The 21,499-nt window shown below is 43.8% G+C and overlaps 2 protein-coding genes across 4 annotated transcripts in view; both read right to left on the bottom strand.

Annotated features, from left to right (window-relative positions):
- Positions 1 to 437, bottom strand: part of SCRN1 (secernin 1) — a 41,009-nt gene extending 40,572 nt beyond the window's left edge. Inside the window, exon 1 of one of the 3 annotated variants that reach the window (XM_054816985.1) lies at positions 318 to 437. The gene's annotated coding sequence lies outside the window, so the exon portion shown is untranslated. Of the gene's footprint in view, positions 1 to 130 lie in introns of all 3 variants that reach the window. The other 2 variants (XM_054816987.1, XM_054816986.1) reach the window with 2 other exon arrangements.
- Positions 438 to 9,846: 9,409 nt separating this feature from the next.
- Positions 9,847 to 21,132, bottom strand: FKBP14 (FKBP prolyl isomerase 14). Its single transcript, XM_054817907.1, has 4 exons — positions 20,716 to 21,132; positions 18,818 to 18,969; positions 14,321 to 14,448; positions 9,847 to 12,505 (listed from the first exon to the last, which is right to left on the bottom strand). The coding sequence occupies exons 1-4, from the start codon at positions 20,910 to 20,912 to the stop codon at positions 12,347 to 12,349; spliced, it is 636 nt and encodes a 211-aa protein (XP_054673882.1). The 5' UTR covers positions 20,913 to 21,132; the 3' UTR covers positions 9,847 to 12,346.
- Between the last annotated feature and the right edge of the window lie 367 nt (positions 21,133 to 21,499).

Here is a 21,499-nt window from a genome sequence, read left to right as displayed (position 1 = left end):
CGCCGCGGGAGCAGGTGCGCGGAGGCGCCGAGGGATATCGCCGCCGGGGGACGGCACCCGCACCGACCCTGAGAAACCAGCTCTGCGCCATCCTCCCCCACCATCCCCGGCGGCCCCCTCCCTCTCTCACCGCCGCCGCCCGGCGCTGACGGGGCGAGCCCCGCCAGGCAGGTTGCTGTTCGCAGATCCCGCACCTTCTCCCCCCTGCCGAACAGTAGGGCACTGACCCGACCCGGCCCGGCGCCACCGCTGAGAGGAGGAAGGGGACGGGGAGATTGCCGCCCAACCACGCAGCGGTACCGGCACCGCTACCGTACCTCAGCTCTCTTCACGCTCCGCTCCGCGCTGCGCTGCGCTGCTCTGCTCCTCTCAGACTGGCGGCAGCGGCGACCCCTACCGGTGGGAGCAGGCGCGGCGCGCAGCCCCCTCCCCCCTGCGCGCGCAGCCGCCGCCGAAGCGCTCCGCGCGGCGAGTCCCAGCCGGTGTGGTGGCGGGCGTGGCCGTGGCCGTGGCCGTGGCCGTGGCCGTGCTGCGGCCCGTCCCTCCCTGGGTTACCGCGGCTCGGCCCGCTCACCACGCCCCGCTGCGGCGTCGCCTGGGTGGGGGTTGCCCCACGGTCACCGCGGGCCTCGGGGACCGCTCGTTTCTGGCGTTTCACCGCAGAGCTGGCCGGCTGCCCTGTTGGCACCGAGCGTTTCCTCAGAGCCGTTCCTGCCTTCGCCCGGGGTCTTCCCGATGCTCCCCCCGTGAGAGAGAGCGCCGGTCCTGCCTCCTGGCAGCTACCGGCCTCCCTCGGGGCAAGAGATGGTGGCCGCCGGTGCCTCGCGTGGGTGGCCTACCTCAAACGCTGCACCGAGGCAGAGGCCGTCAAACCATGAGGACACCAAAGGCACCAAGAAGATGCGTCCATGTTTCGCAGGCGTGGGTGGAGAGCAGTGCACGCGTTATCCCTCAGCCTGCCTCGGGGACCAAGACTACTTCACTGTTGGTGCTGGAAGGGGCTCGTTTATTCAGTTTTGGTCATATCATTGGATGGTTAACTCGTGTGCCTCTAACTCACACGCAGGATCAGTCTAGAAAGTAAAGCAGGTCATTTAAAATGTGGCTGCTACCTCATTCACCAGTCAAACCGCCAGATAAGGAGTCCACCAAATGTGGCAAAGCTGAGGGGATGACCTCACACTTGGGGACTTCTCTGCTGGCCGCGTGTGAAGTGTCATGGCAGGCGCCTGCCCCTCCAGTGGCTGAACCCCTGGGGACATCTCAGCTCTTTGGGTGCAGCAGCACCAGCATGGCCAGGCCCAGAGCAAGATGGTGCTGACCGTCCCTCTGAGGCCCCGTGCAGAGCACAGCATGCCTTGGCCACGGTGCGTGGGGCGTGTGGCCTGCTCTGTTTGCCAAACCTGCCCAAATGGGGCCGTCCCATGTGCTCCATCCTCGGCGCGTAACCTGTGCCTCTGTACAGAGGTGAAAATAGTTTCACTGCTAGGTGTAAGCATGCAGGTCCCCAGCTACCCGGTTAAACTGCTCTGGTTTAGGAAAACAAACGTGGTTTGCTGGTGTGAGGCAGTCCCCTCTGTCTTCAACGGGAGGAGCCTTGCTGCACACTCCACCAATGTCTGCCTCAGACCAGACGCAGTGTGGAGAAGAGACTGCCAAGTATGTTTGATGGGAAGACCAGAAGGTTAAAAGGAAGCTGGGGAAGAGGTCGGAAAGGCAAGGATGAACCAGTAGGCAAAACAAGGCATTAAAACTAGAGCGTTTTAGTGTAAGAGCAGGAAGAAGCAAGTACATTAGGTTGGTGCAGCAGTGTGGAACTTGGGGAAGGCACAGAAAATATAGAAATCTGTAAAAGAGCTTTGTACCTAAATCCTAGAGGTTTCTCCTCAGCTGTTACCCCATTTCACAGGTTTTAATGCTTTTTGCCAGCAGAACTAATTACCTGAAAGTATCCTGTCAGCATGTCCTCCATAGTGCTGCACAACTTGGTGGTCAGAGTTGGGTTCCTCAGAATATTTGATTTTTTTCCTGCTTCTCTTCAGGACCCCAAGTCATTAACAGGGGCCCAGCCAGCCTAACACGTCTGCAGAATCAATTGCCACAAAAAGCACAGGACTGATAGTCACTCCAAATTTCAGTTAGTACTACACATCATGCACTCCTACAAGGCAGGAATCAAGACACCTCAATATCACACAGCTTATTAGATCAGTAGATCTAGTTTAGTAATCTGGCAAAAGAAAAAAAGCCAGACAGAATCTGCGTATGGGACCCTACACAAAAAGAAAATTTAGAAGGAAAGATCCTAGAACCATATGTGGCAAAAAGAATTTCCTCTCATCACCACAAGTAGCAGAAGGATCCATGGGTCTGTGTGTGTTAAGAAATTATGGATCTTTGGACACTGTTGCTGTCAAACTTAGTTTGCAGACCAGAAGTTGCAACTTCACTATATAACCAAAAGAGAAAATAATTTGCTGTTCCCAGTCTAAATCTCAGTGAATGAAATACTGTGGCATCCACGCCTTTTGGGGGTATATCAGTAACCTGAATAGGGACTAGTTTAGAAGTTATTACTTAGGCTCAATGCTTTTGATTAAAAAGCAGGGCTGATCATTAGCAACATGGAGCACTTCATACTCTAAGATCTTCCATTATGTATTTTAAGCAAGACCTTTGTTTTCCTCTGCTATCAGTTTGCTGTCCTCAGAATTACAGTTCAATGTCTTTTGCAATAGAAAAAAGGCTGCATATCTTCTGCCTAATGTATCTAACTGAAAGGTGATTTGCATCATTGAAAAGCTGTGGAGTTTATACCAATTTAATTGTAACAACTTCAGTTGAACATAACAACCCAAATTCCTTGTTCTGGAGTTACATCAAGGATGAACTGCGTCATAGGCAGCTTGCTGCTTAGAATCAGAGAGATAGCCGATGAAAAGAGCAGGTGCAATTTAAAAGGGGGTTTAAATTATATCCTATAACACACCACTTACATTACCCATATTATGCTCACTTAGATGACTAAATCTATTCTCTAATTACACTGGAGATGATTATGGCTGAGTATAATCTACCTAAGAATTATTAGACTGTCTACAGAATTACATACCGGCGACACAGAAATCTTTGATGCTTCCTTTCTGTGTAAGCTGTCATGAACTGTGTAAAGCAGCAAGGATGAGCGGTTAGGGCATGGTCCTGGGAATCAAGAGAGCCTGGGCTGTATGTTGTTCTGCTGTAAGCTTGCTGCTTGGCTTTGGATAAACCTTGTAACCTCACAGCAGTTAAATTACCTCATACATGAAATGGGGAGTGCATTTACTCACAGCTGCATCTTTGAAATCTTTGAATGGAGATTGCTGCATAAACAGAAAATACAAAATTATAATAATTAGGTTAAAGCCACAATGCTTATCTATTGATTATTTGCTCTTTGTCTTTAATATTGTAACAGCAGAATTTATGGATATTAAAAAAATGTTTTTTTCTCCTGTAAAAGATGAGTTTCCAATAGGATGCAACATCAAAGAAGGAGAGTGGGAAGGACATCTCTTTTCTAAAGAGAATTTCAAAGAACCTTTGCTCCATGTTTTATCTGTGAAAGGAAAAGACCAGAAGGCAAACACAGCAACATATAGTTTAAGTTACAGTTTATTTTTGTTCTTCTTTAAACACCTACTTGGTTGGAGATCAAAGCCTATTCAGCAGAGCTAGTACCCAAAAATCCTCAAGACACTGCAGCACTAATCTTTGACTCATCATTTCCAAAATACTTTCTTCTGCAAGTTCAAGACAGCAGCCATGCAGGCATACAACCGATGAAATGAGTTTTCTCAGCAAATAGTGTTTAGGATAGAAGTTGGCTTAATGCAGATGGTAAAACACACCATCTAAGTGTTGAAATGATATTAAAAAAATGTACTGTGATAGATTTTGATGAAAGGGTAGTGGCCAAGAAATCCCTTTTGTTGGTATTCATATTTGTTATTTCAAGCCAGCGTCTTAGACTTGTTGTCTCTGGTGGAGCACTGATTTGAAGTACCTAAAAATCAGATGAACTGGAGTTGTATAGAACAAATCTACCTCATTGCAGGTCAGAATTCTAAGCCTATGCCCATAAAGGCATCCCACTGAACTTAAATGATTTCTCTTACAGTGAGTTATAATAACAAAAAAAAAATCTTATATACAGAAGAGTTAGTAACATTGACAAATCCTGTGAGACCCTAAGATAATAATTACACCATAGGCCAGTAAATTCAACTGATGTCATAGAACAAATCTAAAGAACAAAAAGTATCAATGGTATTTGGGTGTTTTGGATTTTTTATATAGTCAGGAGACCGGAGCACAGAGTTGAGAGTACTTCTCCCACACTAAAGGTGACTTCGCCCATAACAAAGAAAGAGGGTGGCAGGTGCAATATTGTGATGTGAAGTAAAGATGTCACCTGCTGGGCTCAGTGAACGTTCGAAACAAAAAATATACGAGAAATCCCGGCTGCAGTCCCTTTATCCAATTAGACCATTGAAGATTGATCTATGGAAATGGCTGCAGCTGTACATAAGATGTCATTGCAGGCACAATGGCAGGCTTAGATGCTGAGCTCTTATTCATGCACCACAGAAGGTGATTCATTTCTCTATTGCGCAAGTGACATAACAGAACACAACTGCTTGGCCAGTGTCACAGGGACAGAAGACGGCATGCTACAAAGACTCTGGGCATGCAGCAGTTGCCCTTGGTGTCTAGAAACCTGTCAGGCACAGCACTGAACCACACAACTGAGCTGCTCCATTGGCCATTCAAAAAGTTGCCTTTTTCTGGACTAATGGTTAGATTTATCAAAAAAGCATCAGTCTGTTGCTCTGTTTTCATAAATTTTGTAATTTTCCTTGTTTTAATTTACAGTAACCTGTGACAGCATACTTGTTTTCATAACTCTAAAAGGTACCACAAGACACATTTATTATTATTGGCTTATAAAGCCTTTGAGCCTGGAGCTTTTTTTGTGTGTTAGAACAGCACCTGTAACAATGAGACTAAAATACTTGACAACAGCTTAAGAATCATAATAATAAATAGTCAAGGCGGGTGGAAGAAGGAAATGTGTCATCCTGAGAAGATAAGCCAGTAAGGACAACAAAGCAGCAGAAAATACAGATAAAACAGCATTACTTTCTTAGGCAATGATCCTGTTTAATCTTCATGTATGCTTCCATTGTTATGATGCTGCCTGTACAGAAATGCTTGTAGCAGACCAATGAACTGGAAAAGTCATTTCACGTCCCTCTGCAAGGAATGTGTTATAGTAACAATGCGCTATATAGTTAACCTTATTAATATTATGTTAAAATTCAAGCATAGAGTTTTTCTCAGCTTAGCATTATTTATAAAATTGCAACAGCTTGAACATAAATCCATAAGATAAAAACAGTCCTGGTGTTATGCAGGTGATACAGGAGTTCATTAAAGTGACTGCATACCCGAAGCAGCTTTATGTTGTATTTTAGTGTGTCATGTCTGAATAATCTACATGTAAAATTGCTGCAAATTAAAATCACAGCACTTAGAGAAAAGATAGGACAGTAATACCAGGGACAGAAAATGCCACTATGTGATTTATCAGCCATCTGGTGCAGTGCAAATAGCATCCTTCAGGGGAGGTACAGTCTTCCGATTAGTTACCACAGCAACAGGTTTGCTGAGTGTGCTTAAAAAGTTCTGCATGTGTCAGCAACCTCTCTTCTTCTCCCATAAACATCATACACTGGGAGCTGTGAGCAGTGGCATGTCCTTCCTAGGCTATGTGCATTTTTGCTGCAGCATTTTCTGTTATTCTGCTTTTCAGGAGACTTAAAACAAGTCCAGACTCCCCAAAAAATCCCTCGATGATTAAGTCATTTTCCACCACAGAGAAGTGGTAGATAGCTGCACGTGGGGAGAGACCTCTGATAACAGAAATACTTCAAACTAAAATAAAAGGAAAGTAAAGCAAAGAAGGCCTTTTGGTTCCAGCATTGCCAAAAGGATGGGAAAACTATATTTAAAAAAAATATCCACAACTGAGTATCATTTTCTCATAAAAGAACCCACATGTGCATTATGGACAAGGCCAGTTATGTAAAACTGAAAAATAGTTAATAGGAGATGGGAAAAATAACAAAGCTCACGCTGTGTTGTATGTTTCATGCTGGTTGCACACTTGTTAAAATATGTAAGATACCCAGGAGTTTTTAGTCTTCCTTATAATAGCTCAGGTATCAGCCAAGAAAACCCTGATGGTATTGAGAGTGTTCCCCTGCCTTTCTCTTTCCCCTGGTGTTTTCCCCAAGCCTGCCCTTGGATTTACACCCGAGCAGTGGTGTGACAGCAGGAGCCAGGCTGGGGCTGACCACACCTGCCTGTGCCACCCTCTGGCAGCTGCCTACTCAAGAAGCAAGGTGCAAAGGTTCAAAGTCAGCAGAGGTCTGGCAGAGCTTATTAATTCGTGTCCTAGAGCCCACCTCACCAGCCTGCCTTCGCACAGCTCCTCTGCCACGTGAGTGGCTAGTCATGGCTGTGTAAGGGCACCACAGTGAGCTGGATTTGGCCCAGGTTGGCAATAACAGGATCTGGTACCAACCAAATAGAGCATTGGCCATTTCTGCTCCATGTGTGCTCCTATTGCAGTTTGTCCTCATGTGTCAGCTGCAAGATGAGCACCACATGTCTAGGAGCTTTGCTTTAGACTGAGTTTTGCAGAGGCAGAGTGTTAAATTATTTCAGAGTAGAAGTCTACATTGCGTGTGACCACGTTAAGCCCAGGTTTTAACCCAACTAATGATAGTCACAATAGCAATGAGGACATGATGGCACATAAGGGCTGAAATACTGAATGCAAATTCTTACTTTCCGTTAAAAGGAAGGAACATCAGCAGTCTTACCTCTAAGTATTGTGGTCAGCATTGCTAAGAGTAACATCCAGCAGGATGTAGTTTTCTTTAAGGTATGATTAGTCCACTACCTATAGCCTTATAGATTCCATACCGAGACAGACACCGGGTCACTAAGAACATTTTGCTTTGTATTTATGGAATGAAAACCTGTTCTCTAAAGACATATCCCAGTGGATTAGAGACACCAGAGCTAAGCTGTGCTATTCACTCCCAGAGAGACGGCAGGCCAACCATGCAAAAGAAATAGGTATTACCTAGTTCACTATTCAGGGAAAGAGGCAGAAGAGGAAACATCAGCTGCTTTAAAGAAATTTCAATGGCAATAAAATGTAAGAGGGCAGGATTGATTTAATGCTTTCAGTCTGACTCCCAGATGAGAAATCAATTATCCTGCGTCATTTAATCTCCTTAAGCAGGTCATGACACAAACTAGAAATTAGAAGCATTGTATCTAGTATGGTATCTTAATGGTAGTTAGCATCAGCGTCTGATTTTTTTTAGAGGAAGACATAACTGGGATTTGGGGAGCTTTGAACAGTTGGGTCCACTAGATTTCCACAGTTAGATCCTAATGTTTTAAAACCAGCTTTGCTCGTTGTTTACTTCATGGAGATGCAGAGCAGTTAGAAGCAAAAAAAAGAAAAAAAGGAAAAGAAAAATTACTATCCCTGTGGACAAAGTCCAGCCCTCCATCAGGAACATGGCCTTCACAAACCTTGCACAAAATTACTTACCTGACATGTTTCAAACTGTCCTCTATTTTCACAGCAAATTTCTCAGCTAAACCAAGCTCCTACTTTTTTGCATCATTCAAGAGATCAGAAATATTGTAGGACTCCTAACTGGGTGCAAACCCTAGCTAAACCAGCCTGCTTTTGGAACAGAACCTGCTAGAAGGAAGAAATGTGATGCCAGAGGAGGCTCCATCTGAATCCCCCCAGGCTGGGAGAGCTGATAATGAAAGTCCTTGTCCCTGTAACAGACATACGTACGGCTTCCTACTAAGCTTTTCAATTATAGTTCTTATGTGAAACTGTTGACATAATCAAGCACAAGCATGAAAACAGAAGCAGGATAGCTAAAGAAAGATTCTTATTTTGTCAGAGAGTTGTTTTTCCTATGTACCAGGAAAAAACTAGGGCACAGAATGTAAGCATTATGATTAACTTTCAAGAGAAGCTAAAATTATCCAGGATTATACAAATATAAGCAGTTTTTGGTTTATTTCCTGTTACCAAAACCAATTCAGTATTGAAGATATATGAAGGGGTTTGGGGTGGTGGGTTTTGCATGGTGGTCTGTGGGGGGTTTTTTTTGTTTGGTGGTGGGTTTTTTGCAAAAGCTGTGTAATGGGCTGATGTATTTTTGAGAAACAGTCAAATGCAACATACTTATTCTGAACATTCTTTAATGCACCTTGGAAGTCTGAATTTAAACTTTGTCACAAGAGTAAAAAAATCCATATCGAAACCGGCTGAAGCAGTGATTTCTAGTCAAAGTCAGATCAGGAACCAGCCTTACAATTTGCAGCACCTACAGCAGTGGCTGCCAATGTTCTTTCTGCCAAGTAAACAGATGCCAAAGGATCTAGGAAATAAAAATCTTTTGCATTTCTCACATCGCTCTGCATACTTCCACTCTCTCACACATTTCCACCAGCTTTGCTCCTTTTCCCGGAATGCCCCAAAGCAGCAAGATCTCCCCATCCCGCTGATACTCACCTGCCATCTGAAATGGGAATTTCTGGGTCAAGGGATAGACCACCTCATGTCTAACAGCAGAAATTATAGGGTGTGGGGAGCACATACAACAAAGACAATTATAATTTAAAGGCTGACCTGAACCACCTATTTTTACACTGAAGTACTCAGGAAACACACTATGGATCATTTTCGTTCTAAATGTCATGAAGAAAAACCGTGGTATCGGTTTGTTCAATGTGTACTTAACACTGCAATTTTATGACTCTCACATACAGTATTCACAAAAACACCTCTATACTGGGATGTTGCTGGCAGCACAAGGACGTAAGGTACTGAAAAGCAAAGATTTAAGACCCAGTAAAGTGATTCCTTCAACACTGTTTGCCTTGCCAGTCAAAGAAGAAAGCTTTAAAAAACTATTTCAGATTATAAGCACCATTCCTGAAGCTTTGTCAAAAGCTTTCTTGTGTCACTGCATTGCATATCAAGAATTTTCAAATAAAATGAGCTCTGAAGGCAGCTACAGTACCCTACAGAAGGCAGCAACTCCCACTGTAATTGCTCAGTAGTGGCTCTGAATAACAGGGCTGCTGTTCTAAAAAAACAACATCAGTACATATTTTCCTATATAATCACAAAACAAGAAGAAACATGTGAAGAAGGCTATAAGCTGCAGGGGGAATGATCTGGTACGTGCTCACCACGCTGTTTTGAGCCCTCTCTGCTTTTCCCAAGTGCTGCATTTTACGGACAAGCAGTGAGGGTTTGTTTCTTCAGGGGTAATACACCTTGCACTTCACACATAAGTCAACCAAAATGTTGCCGAGTGCTACTGAAGTTCCAATATTCCTTCTGCCCTGGGAGGACAGGCACTGCCTGCCTCTGCTCTCCTGCAGGTAGTTAGCTGGCTCCTGCTGGCACTGCAGTAGTATGCCCTGTGGGCTAAGTAGCAGATGCAATTGAGGATAAGACAGGCAGTACTATTTCTACCTAAGAAATCCCTTCATCTTCACAGGAGGACTTTAACAATAGCAAACGGTAATAAAGTTGAAGTGGTTTCTTGAATCTGCTGCTGATTCTGCACTTTTGAATTTTTTTTTTTTCAGTTCAATTTCAGAAATTTAACACAGCTACCAAGAAAAGCACTAAGAACAAAAACCATCCACTCATCTGGCATAAACCTGCACACAACACCAAATAAAGCAGCTTGGTCCTGCAGCTTTAATATTCTGCTAGCATTAACAAATTTTAAAAGAAGATAATGCAGATGTACATTTCTCAGCATTCACCAACTCCAAACTTGTATTTAATACAAAGGAAACAGCAGTTGCCCCTTACTGAAGGCACATACCGGCACCCCATTACTTAAGCTTAACTTTTTATATATTTGGTCAGCAATCTGGGATAAGTTTTATTTCATGCTTTTACGCTTTCATTACCCTGCTAGGTGTTAGGAGAACATGCTAAACCCTGCAAACAATCATCGAAAGCCCCGACAGACCCAACGCAAGTCTCTGTCCTGCTCTTCCCAACAGCGCGCACACAGTATTTCCCCTTTTGTTGGTTGTGTACCTGCCAGTTCCCACATCCTAGGCAAGATTGCCTTAAGGGTCAACTTCATATTCTATTAGCCCTCCTCAGCCTAGGCTATGCTAATTGCCTAGGCTCCCCACATAGTTAATACTTGATAAGGCATCTATCCCAATACAACATGAATTACATGCGTGTGATGAGTTGGCCCCAGGTGCCTAGTGCTCTGGTGACTGTAGGGGAAATCAAGACATCAGCACAGAACATGCAAGCAACCTTGGGAGAGCTAAAGTCAGGCAAGCTTAATTATTTAAGTGATGAGAAAAAATATCAATATGTAAAATCATGACTAGTAAGAGCTAAATAGGTAATGATTATTCATTATTTCCTCACAATACAAGAATCAGGACAGGCAACAAGCCTAAAAACAAAGGGAAATATTTTCCTACGTTATTCTACTGTGAAATTCACTGCCACAGAACATTACGGAAGCAAAAGTATAAATGAGTTCAAGAAAATTAGATTGCATCGAGGAAAAAGACCTAAAGGTTACTGAAAACAAAATATTTGTCCACAATTCCATATCACATAGGCCATCAGCCACAAAATGCCAGATGCTAGAGGAAAAACCAAAACACCCCACCACTACATACCTTCACTTATAATTCCCCCCGCAACAGTCATTATTCACATAATTCATATAATGAATTCACATATTCATATAATGTCTATACACAGCTGAACTCTGTTCAATAAAGCAGTCTTCTAATACTTACTTGCAACACTAGGTGGCAGGGAAAAACATTAGCTCATCTACAGCATCAAGAACCTTGAACATAGTTTCACTTGGCAATTGTTAAGGATTAGCACAGCACAGCAATCTAGATCTCATACTTTGTGTCCCTCCATAGCCTTGAGTAACATTTCCCAAGTCAAACACTGTGTTCAGAGACCCATACAGTTAGTGGTGCCAGAATACAGGCTAATTCCTTCCCCAAGATACCTTGCCCTCTCATTAAGAAACCATGGACATTGCAAAATGTTTCTTCCTCTCCAGACACAGTTCAAACAAACACAACATGGAGTTGAAATCCTCACAGTTTCCACCTTCATAAAGACGCAGCATCACAACATTTACCTCATGCCTCTATTTTTCTGAAAAGTCACTTTATTTAAAATTCACATCACTTGTATGCTACTTGTGAAAATACTGCAAAAGGGCAATGCTGAAACAAGTTCTGCAACTCAGTTGCAAAGCAGGCAAGCCAGGGCAAACTGTTCTTCAGACCATACTGATCCTCCTGTCAGTATGCTCTTCTGCAAATGAGAAAAGCTTCACACTTCTAACATTTGACTCAAGATCTCCCTCAAAACTTGAGGGGAAAGGTATGATCTTTCTTCATGAATGCAAGCTCTGAGTTTCAAAACAACCATGTGTGTATATGCAAGGACACCACCTCTGCACTGCAGCATAACTTGCTCTTTTCCAAATTACAGACATTTCCTACGATGCTGCTGACATTAAAAGTGAGAGTCTGGCATTTAACTCCTACTTTGTTCACATAATTTAAAGAAAATCACAGACAATTATTGGCATAGTTGGTAGTGCCCTCCCTTTAGAAGGGCAAAATCAGCACAGGATAGTCATTCTTTTCATTCAGCTTTGTATCATTTGCTCAGCTGTATATAGAGATGCTGATACCTTCTAGCACATCTTTTAAAAACCTGCAAAAAAAGCAAGGACAGCACACTGCTTTTCAAGCAGTGACACACAAGAAGGAAGGTCAAGTAATTAAGCCACAGACTAGAAGTTTATATATTTATAGAGAGTCACTGAAAGTGATCTTAAGACACACACAAGTCACAGAAAGGACTGAACTGGACTTTTCACAATGTTTGATAACTGGAAAGTTTGTTTCATTTCTGAAAAATAAGTTAATACAAAATTTAAAAAACACTGATGTGCAAGTCTTTGCTGCATAAAGGCGGTACATTTTCATACTTTAAAATAGTTTAAAACTTTTGTACACAATGAACAAAAATTCTTTTATATAAAACAGTGTTTCTTAGCCAACAGCAGCTGTCAACCCCAAAACACAGAATTATGACTGTCTTGTTCTCTTGTAGTCTAAGGCATTGCCATTTGTGTCAAAAAAGTTATGCCACTCTTGTCTACAGTTCATCATGCTTGTATGTAAATTCCCTTGCAGATATGAACCCATCGCTGTCTTCATCTTCTTTATCAAATATGTCTTCAACCAAAGCATCATGCTGGGTGTCATTTACCACTGCTCCATGCTTTTCAAATTCTTTCTTCAAGTAAATTTTCACCTATTAAACAAAAGGTGAGTTAATATTTTTAGGCTTATGAAAGAATTGATTATTGTAATGTACAAGAGGGCCACTATGTTCAGGATAGTAGTATTGGACAATAGATTCCTTCCTGTGCCACTGCCAGAACAATACTTGTCTGACTGATTCTGCAGCCCCATTCAGTGATGAAAGACTCTTTGGAGACAGTAAAACTAGCAAATCAGTTGCCATACCTTTATGGCATCTGACTGAAAAAAGTGAGCCAAGAAAATCTGTCATCTGAGGTCTACAAAATATAAATAGCTAGACAGGAGTTATTAGCTACCAATTGGTCAGAGACCTAAACAACTTTTTCACATCCTAACACTTTGACAAGCCAGTAGATGTAAATGGCCACCCCAAATTATACAGGAATCCATCCACAATCTCAGCATTTGCTGCTCTAATGGGAATTAACAAAGGTTTTTCTAGACAACTCAATTTTGAGGGTCAAAGATTCAAGGTAGCTTTTAAACAAACTACTGAACAGTTATTTACACTGAATTAGTTACTAATAGTGAGCAGTGTTTTGAACAACATCGTCTCATTTTTACTGAGCTTAAGGTTTAACTGTTGAGATGCCAAGTGTTCTAAGTGGCAGAGCCTTCTACAATAATATCAATACCAACACAGCCACCTATTAAATAGATGCTGCCTGTATAACAAGAACTCTAACAGTGGACTGTTAACAGCAAGATAAGTGGGCCATGTTTCAGGCCTGATTTATTCATGTCACTTTCTGGTATTTGTAAGGGTCATTGGTTACATTTCTAATACACAGACATTGGACTACAACACTGTCTGATGCACAGTACAAAAGATTAGCCTTTTGAGACTAGCAAACTATACCAGCCCCAAATCAGGAAGAATACAGTGGTTTATCCTAGCTTCTCATGGATGACTTTTGCATGGTGGAAAAGCAGAGACTGAAAGCAAGAGGCAAACAGAAGGTGAAAAATGCTGAATATGTGTCCTTTAGATAGCAAATGCTATGAAACAGGACTGCCCTACAGCAGATGAATTTCTACTTCCAGTTTATTACTAAATCAGGAACTAACTCAAAGCCCTGGAGTCTGGTTTTATTTCTAAAATGTTTTCCTTTATCCACGTGTCCCATAACATGGGGCACACATCAGTCATGTGCCTATGCCTCAGCTTACTGAGGTCACTTTTGAACCCCCAGTCCAGCAGCTCTGCTGGGATGCAGGGCTCAGTGTAGTGCAGTATAGATGTGCATCTTTGGCTTAGTTTTACTAAGAAAATCTCCACTATTTTTAAGATGTAAGAAAGTATGTGAGCTGAAGTCATGCAAGAAAGACAAAGCACAGACAGGACCTTAACTGTTGAGCCAGGAATAGTAGTTCAAGAGCATTCAGCCACAATGATACCAACACAAAAAGGCATAAAACTCCAAAGGAAAAAAAGCAGAGAATTGGAAGGCAGCAACATGGAAAGTCATCTCCAGAGAAGAACACAGACTCACCCTTCCCTACATGACTAATAACCACTTGATCAGCAATAGCTTTTTGGGTGTCTTACCATTCATGATGAGCATATCAGTTCAGTAGCTATGCTAACAACTCAGTCCTAATTAGCCATACTGTGCATCACTCAAATAATTGCCTTAAGCACTCTTAAATAGTGTGTATTTCACTTGCAGAGTTACTCTGTACACAGTAGTAGCTAAAGATCTAACATGATCCTGTTAGGGAAGTATCTAAGCACAAGTTAAGCTTATCTTTCCCATTCCACTATCTCATCCTGTTAGGTTTGCTCGCAAGAAGGGCAACTCACCTCTTGCTTGGACAGTTTCCAGTCATCATTAAGATCCATCTCTTGGAATGACTCATGAGACCTTGGTCCATTCCTAATTTCTAGAAGGTCAATGTTGAAAATCAGTGTGCTCTCGGGTGGAATTTTTCCTGCCCAAAATGGTAAACACGGAGAAAAAGTTAACACAACTACGTATTCAGTGCCATACAAAAGCCATATGTGTCAGAGCAATGTTCTAGTAATCCTACTACTTTCAAAACATCCTGCAATTTGAACTAACAAGGATAAGTATCTGTAACAGACATCAGTGTAACTATTTCGGAGTGTAGCCTGGACCCTGAGCAGCCCTTATAGCGCGCACACAATTTTAGATGCAACTAGTTTTGTTAGACAAGTATGTGTTGCTAAGAGCTCATTTTCAGTAATCATCACAGGTTTACGATACAAGGCTCTTGAATCCTTTTTTCATGGCCAGGGCCAGATAGAGTGCAAGTGGAAAACAGTGTGTGTTGGGTTTGCGTGGCAAGGTTTTGGTAGTGGGGGGGCTACAGGGGTGGCTTCTGTGAGAAGCTGCTAGAAGCTTCCCCCATGTCTGACAGAGCCAATGCCAGCCGGCTCCAAGATGGACCCGCCGCTGGCCAAGGCCAAGCCAATCAGCGCCTCTGTGATAACACATTTAAGAAGGAAAAAAAAAACCAGTTAGAGGGAGCTTTTGCAACCAGAGAGGAGTAAGAAGATGTAAGAAACTCTGCAGACACCAAGGTCAGTGCAGAAGGAGGGGCAGGAGGTTCTCCAGGCGCCGGAGCAGACATCCCCCTGCAGCCTGTGGTGAAGACCATGGTGAAGCAGGCTGTCCTCCTGCAGCCCATGGAGGAAGGATGAGGGGGTGTAGAGATTCCACCTGCAGCCCATGGAGGACCCCATGCCGGAGCAGGTGGAGGCACCTGAAGGAGGTTGTGGCCCTGTGGGAAGCCCACACTGGAGCAAGCTCCTGGCAGGACCTGTGGACCCATGGAGAGAGGAGCCCATGCCGGAGCAGGTTTGCTGGCAGGACTTGTGACCCCATGGGGGACCCACGCTGGAGCAGTTTGCTCCTGAAGGTCTGCACCCCATGGGAGAGGCCCATGCTGGAGAAGTTCGTGAAGGACCGTCTCCTGTGGGAGGGACTCCATGCTGGAGCAGGGGAACAATGAGAGGAGTTCTCCCCCGAGGATGAGGAAGCACCAGAAACACCATGTGATGAACTGACCGTAACCCCCATTCCCCATCCCCCTGTGCTGCTGAGGGGGGAGGAAGTTGAAGCCAGGAGTGAAGTTGAGCCCAGGAAGATGGGAGGGGTGGGGGGAGGTGTTTTAAGATTTGATTTTCTCTCTCATTCCTCTACTCTGTTTTGCTTGGTAATAAGTTAGATGAATTTCCTCTCTAAGTTCAGTCTGTTTTGCCCGTGACAATAATTAGTGAGTGATCTCTCCCAGTCCTTATCTCGACCCACAAGCTTTTCATTACACTTCTTTCTTCCCTGTCTAGTGAACGAGGGGAGTGATACAGCGGCTCTGGTGGGCGCCTGGCCCCCAGCCAGGGTCAACCCACCACACAGTGAAAGACTGCACAGCCAGGCAGGTGGCCACTACTGCAACACACAGCCAAGACCAATGGACAGAGTACCAAAGAGGTGGAGCTCAGTCCTCCTGATACACCATTAACTTCACCAGTCTCCAAATTCCTCTCCACTGCCAATTGATACCTTGTACCTGCTATTCTGCCACTGGAAAAACTCTTCTTGCAGAAAAAGACAGAAGGGCAGCAGTGCTATCAGTATCCCATAGCTGCCTCTGGACTGCCACCACACAAAACGCTGAGCTATTTCCAAACACGGCAAAAACTAAGTATCTAAATCTGCTCAAAAGACACATGTTGGCATCATTCCATTTTTGATGCAGGTGAACAGACTGATAACTTCTTAATAGTGCCAAAGACCACTACACCACCACCACCTCCTCACCGCAGGATTTCAGTGTATCAGGCACTAGCTTTTACAATGGTGCATATGCCTTCACACTAATGGCTGAAGCTACTGTCAAAGACCTTTTAGCACACCACTTTGCTCCTTATAGAGGAAGGGGCTTAATAGGACCAAATATTTCTATACTGGATGGCAGTACCTCAAAGAAATATTCCTGTGCCTTAAGAAGTTAGGGAAAAAATAATCTACACCTACTATTTTGGAGCTATGGTGTTCAGTACACCCTGAGGTACGGCAACAAATGGGCTTATGGGTTTCTGGGATGAATAAATGTGCAGAAACTTCTGAAAATACAAGGCACAGTGACCTGCTCAGAGTTTGGAACACAGGTAATTTTTCTGTTACAGAAAAAAGCATCTGACTCATCATTCAAGTTGAACAGCAAGCAAGGCACCAGGTGGTAAGCTAGTGAAGTTATGTGCATTCAGAGGAAAGCATGAAGAATATGGAATAATTCTGTCTTCAAGGGCATTGTTGTGGTTTAACCCTGCAGGCAGCCAGAACAGCCACACAGCTGTTCACTCACTTCCCCCCTGCCAGCTGGAGGGAGGAGAGAATTGAAAAAAGGTAAAGCTTCTGGGCTGAGATAAAGTCAGTTTAATAGGACAGAAAAGGAAGAGAATAATAATAAAAGAATACACAAAACAAGTGATGCACAGCAAAATTGATCACCACTGGGACCCAATGCTCAGCTAGTTCCTGAGCCACACCACCTCCCAGTTAACCCCCCAGTTACATACTGAGCATGACATCACATGGTATGGACTATCCCTTTGGCCAGTTTGGGCCAGCTGTCCTGGCTGTGCCCCCCCCCCCCCAGCTTCTCAGGCATCCCCCAACTTCTCATTGGCAGGCCAATGTGAGAAGCTGAAAAGTCCTTGACTGCTTGGCAACAACTAAAAGCATCGGTGCGTTATCAACATCATTCTCATCCTAAATCCAAAAATACAGCACTATACCCAGTGCTAGGAAGAAAATTAACTCTTATCCCCGTCGAAACCAGGACAGGCAGCATTTGAAAACAGCAAGATAATTATGTTCAAATACTTCAAAGTTTTCCTAAAGCAAGTAATTTCTTACAGCAGCTAGCAGTGTTTACTTGTTCAACCTTGCACTAAAGAGAGGTGAGGCTTACAAGTCTCTGAAGAACAACTGTAGTGCTTTGCATATTAATCAAGGCAATTAGGCCTGTGATGACTACATGAGCATTGCCACATTTAGCATCTTTGTGCAAAGTTTACAGCTGTGGTCAGTTAGTCAACTGTATCTAGTGAGGTTATATCAAGCTGTAGCCCTATTTCTAGTAGGTACTATACAATTTCCTGTTCTCTACTAGAAACACAATTACTTCTAATACTATCTCCTGAACCCCAAACCACAGCTTCTAGAAAAAACATGTTTTAAAAAGGATACTTTCAAGAAAGGAGAGTACAGGATACTACTTAGCCTATGTTCAGCCCTACTTGCCAGAAAATACAGACACACAAATACTCCTCACTCCTAAAACAGTCTCGGATTAGTGGGAGAGGACAGTAGCAGGAAGGATTATATGTTCCAAGACATTTGTCCTTTCTGCTTTGAAACCTTGCATTACCTTAGGTCATTTGTGGTAACTTTTTTTAGCAATTAGTAGAATATTTTGTCATGACAACAGTTAACTAAAACCCCACAAAGCAGAAAAAGTAACCTTCCTGCATGTTTCAAACTGTCACTCATGTCACTGCAAATTGCAGATCTGGCCCTCCCATTAAAACAGGAATCTGGAAATGTTTGAAAGAAAAATGCCCAAACACCATCAGTAGTAGACAGGTTGAGAAAAGACTACAAACCATGCTTTTATGTCTCTGTAAATCATTCAATACATTTTCAGTAGATGCCAGCAGGACTGTCCACATAACTGCATATCTTACTATGGATAAGAGGGACCAGTACCCAAACTGAAAACAGCTAAAAGAGGGAAAGAAATAAGTGTCCCTATATGGAGAAGTAAACAGTGACTTTTCACTGTATCAGCTAAGAACCGGTTGGGCAGCAGCACAGGGAGTTTCTTCAGGCTCTAAAAGAAATCAGCAAACAAACGAGGCTTGCACATGCACATTCATGAAGTATCACCACAAACACAGATGCAACAGCTAAAAAGCCAACTGTTACCTAAGCAACCACTTCCAGCTTGACTATAAAAAGAAGGAAAAAAGAAAAAAGCAGAGCACTGTTCAGCACAGCACTAACAGAAAAGACACTCAGAGCATACAGCGCAGCAGCTACCATCAATTCTTTCCTGCCACCACCCCCCACCCCACATTCACTATGGAACCACTTAATGGTTATTTCTGCAGAAAGTAAATTTGTGAGAAAGAACACCTGACTCCATCAGGTTTTCTTATTTAATGGAATCAGCCTGGAAAGCCTGAAAGCTTGCTAACCTCTTACACCAAGGAGAAGAGTAAAATACAGAGATTAAAAACAATTAAAGGGAATGGCTTCAGCTGTTTTACCTTTTCCTTCCTTTCCATAAGCAAGGGCTGGTGGAATAGTTAGCTTCCGCTTCTCTCCCACACACATGTCCTTCAAACCTTTGTCCCAGCCTTTGATAGCTTCCCTTATGCCAAGGGTAAACCACATAGGTTGACCATTGTTATGCTTGTGCCTGGAAAAGAACATGATAAAAACAGTCTTTAGACAGCGAGTTCCATAAAAGGCACACAGAGCAGATGGAAGATGCTCACAGCCCAGATATAAAATTAAAAACCCAAACCACACCACTATACGGCACTTTGGCATTTCTTAAATGAAAGACTTAGACTTTTAAAGTCTTTAAAACTTATGCCTTGCATGACAAGGTTCCTGAAGAAGTGGAAAGAAACAAAACACCTATGTGGCATGTTTATGACAACACTGAGCAACTTGGATGCCCACCATTATTTCCCTGATCACCTATTTCCACTTTGAAACTCATCAGACTAGAAAAGCACTTCTATTTAAAAGTCTACATTCAAGGCCATGCATATTCTTTGGTAAACTGCAAATCAAAAACCAGCTTGGTCATGATTACAATATACCTTATAACATGCTCAGAAGAATCAGCCACTTCTCTTCCAAAAAAGCCATTAGGGAAAAAAACAAGCTAACTACACAACAGATAGCCTAGAAAAAACAGAAACAAATGCATGCAAAACATTCAAGTTTAAAATAGGCAGACAAGCTCCTTTTCCAATTTAACCAGGTGGTACACTAGGACTACTTTCACTCTACTGTCAGACACAGAATTTTAAAAGCTCTATTTACTAGTCATGCAGGAAAGGTGCTTAACAAGAAAACAGAGCACTTACAGAAGTTAGTCAGCAGCAAAAACTCAAGAGTGTCACTAGAGCTCCTTTTAGAGAGGCAGGTTAACTACAAAAGAAAATTAGTGGGATTTTAGTTTAAATCGTTTGCAGGACCACAAACATGCAAAACATTCTCTTTTTTTTTTAATAAGTTCCATAAGAGACATAGCCTACAGATACTTGAGCATTTCGCTGTCTCCCACTATTAACACTTCATTGATGTTTTACAGGAAAGGCAACATTAGCAACTCGTTGTAGGCTCTTAGCAGACTCCCTCGAATTTCTGGCTCTTCCTCCTACTTGCATTACCGTGAGTCTGGTATGTTGATTTGTCTGGTCAGGGGCAGGTAAAGAATATGCCGTTTCAGTAATGAAAAGGTGTCATTGTGCTGCCAGTACTGGAAGACTATATATATCTATATATACATAGAGAGAGCCAGACTTCTCTCCTAGAAGTTTGCTTTAGAAACCAGATAGAAATTCATGCATAGCAGAAGACTTATTAAACCACTGAGATCGTATACCAAAACCTGTGTCTAAATTGCAAAAGAGAACACCATATGGCTCTACTTTCTACAGACTAACCAGAAAACAAAACCTAAATAATAATTATTTTATAGCCTCGACCTGGCAAATGGAAAGCAGATAAGCTTTACTGTTAGTCTTCACCTTGAACAGCATTGTGAGTCAGTGCTTCCTAAACTGTCCAAGTGTAAAGGCAAACCAAACTTTCTGAAAATAGGTGGTGGTGGAAAGGGTCCCACAGACAAGTTTATGCAGCGTTATTTGAGCTATTCTAATTCGATAAAGAATAAAATCTAGGGCATGCTACTAACACGCATCCATTGCTTTTGCTTCCCTGCACACAGGTGAACACAAGTTTTGGGAGGGAGAGGTAGTTTTAAAAATAAAATAAAAAGCCACCTGCCCCCAACAAAACACTCCTCACAGATGAAGACCTATTTGTTTCTCAACAAAACACTCCTCACAGATCTATTTCACAGATGAATTGCAGGCCACTGTGAGGGGTCCCGATTCAGGAAAGCACTGCCAGAAGAACTACTTACGTGGAGTGAAACATGGAGCCATCCCTCTCCAAGTAACCCTCATAGTGAACCAGCATCATGTCCCCCCACTTAGTCCTCCTGTGGCAGATGAACGGCTTCTGCAGCACCTCCACCTTCACGTCGGCCGCGGGGATCAGCGCCGCGGCCGCGCAGCCAAGCGCCGCGCCCAGTAGGGCGGTCCGCAGCGCCGCCGCCATGACCGCCCCACAGCCAGGGCCCCGCGGTGCCCACCTCACCTCACCGGGCCGCCATCCCGCAACCCTCGCCTACAAGCCTGGCGGCGCGGCTCCCCGCAGCAACGGCACTTCACGCCCGCCCAGCAGACGTGGCAACAGCCCACACAGCTAGCAGCCCCCGGCTTCCGACGGCCTGGGGCTGGATGCGCACCCCCTGATTGGCTCGCCTTAGAGCGCTCCTAGAAAAAACAGCTGTCCATTGGGGCAGACCCCTGTCCGTCCCTCAGCTTGTCCAATCGACAGCAGAGTTCCGTGGGAGGGGCGCTAATTGAAGGCAGAAGCTCCAGGAAGCGAACGTTAGTGAGCGAGGGAGCCCTGCGGAGTGCTCACACAATAGAGCCGGCTCCTGCCGGCCGCCGATTGGGCGGCGCCCTCACGGAAGGCGCATTTCGATTGGCTGCAGAAGGCCACCTGCTTTGGGCGTTCTGCGCCCGCCCCCCCTATTTCGCCCATCAGTCACGTGGGTTGCGATTCCTAGAACTATTTGCGCTTCCGTAGCGCTGCGGAGTCGTTCTTTGGGTGCGCGGTAGTGGCGCGTTCTGCGCTAG

The sequence above is a fragment of the Grus americana genome, chromosome 2, assembly GCF_028858705.1.
Source record: "Grus americana isolate bGruAme1 chromosome 2, bGruAme1.mat, whole genome shotgun sequence".
In the NCBI taxonomy this organism is placed as follows: domain Eukaryota; kingdom Metazoa; phylum Chordata; class Aves; order Gruiformes; family Gruidae; genus Grus; species Grus americana.
Note: the sequence above shows the minus strand (reverse complement) of the source record. Positions and strands in the feature narration are given on the sequence as shown.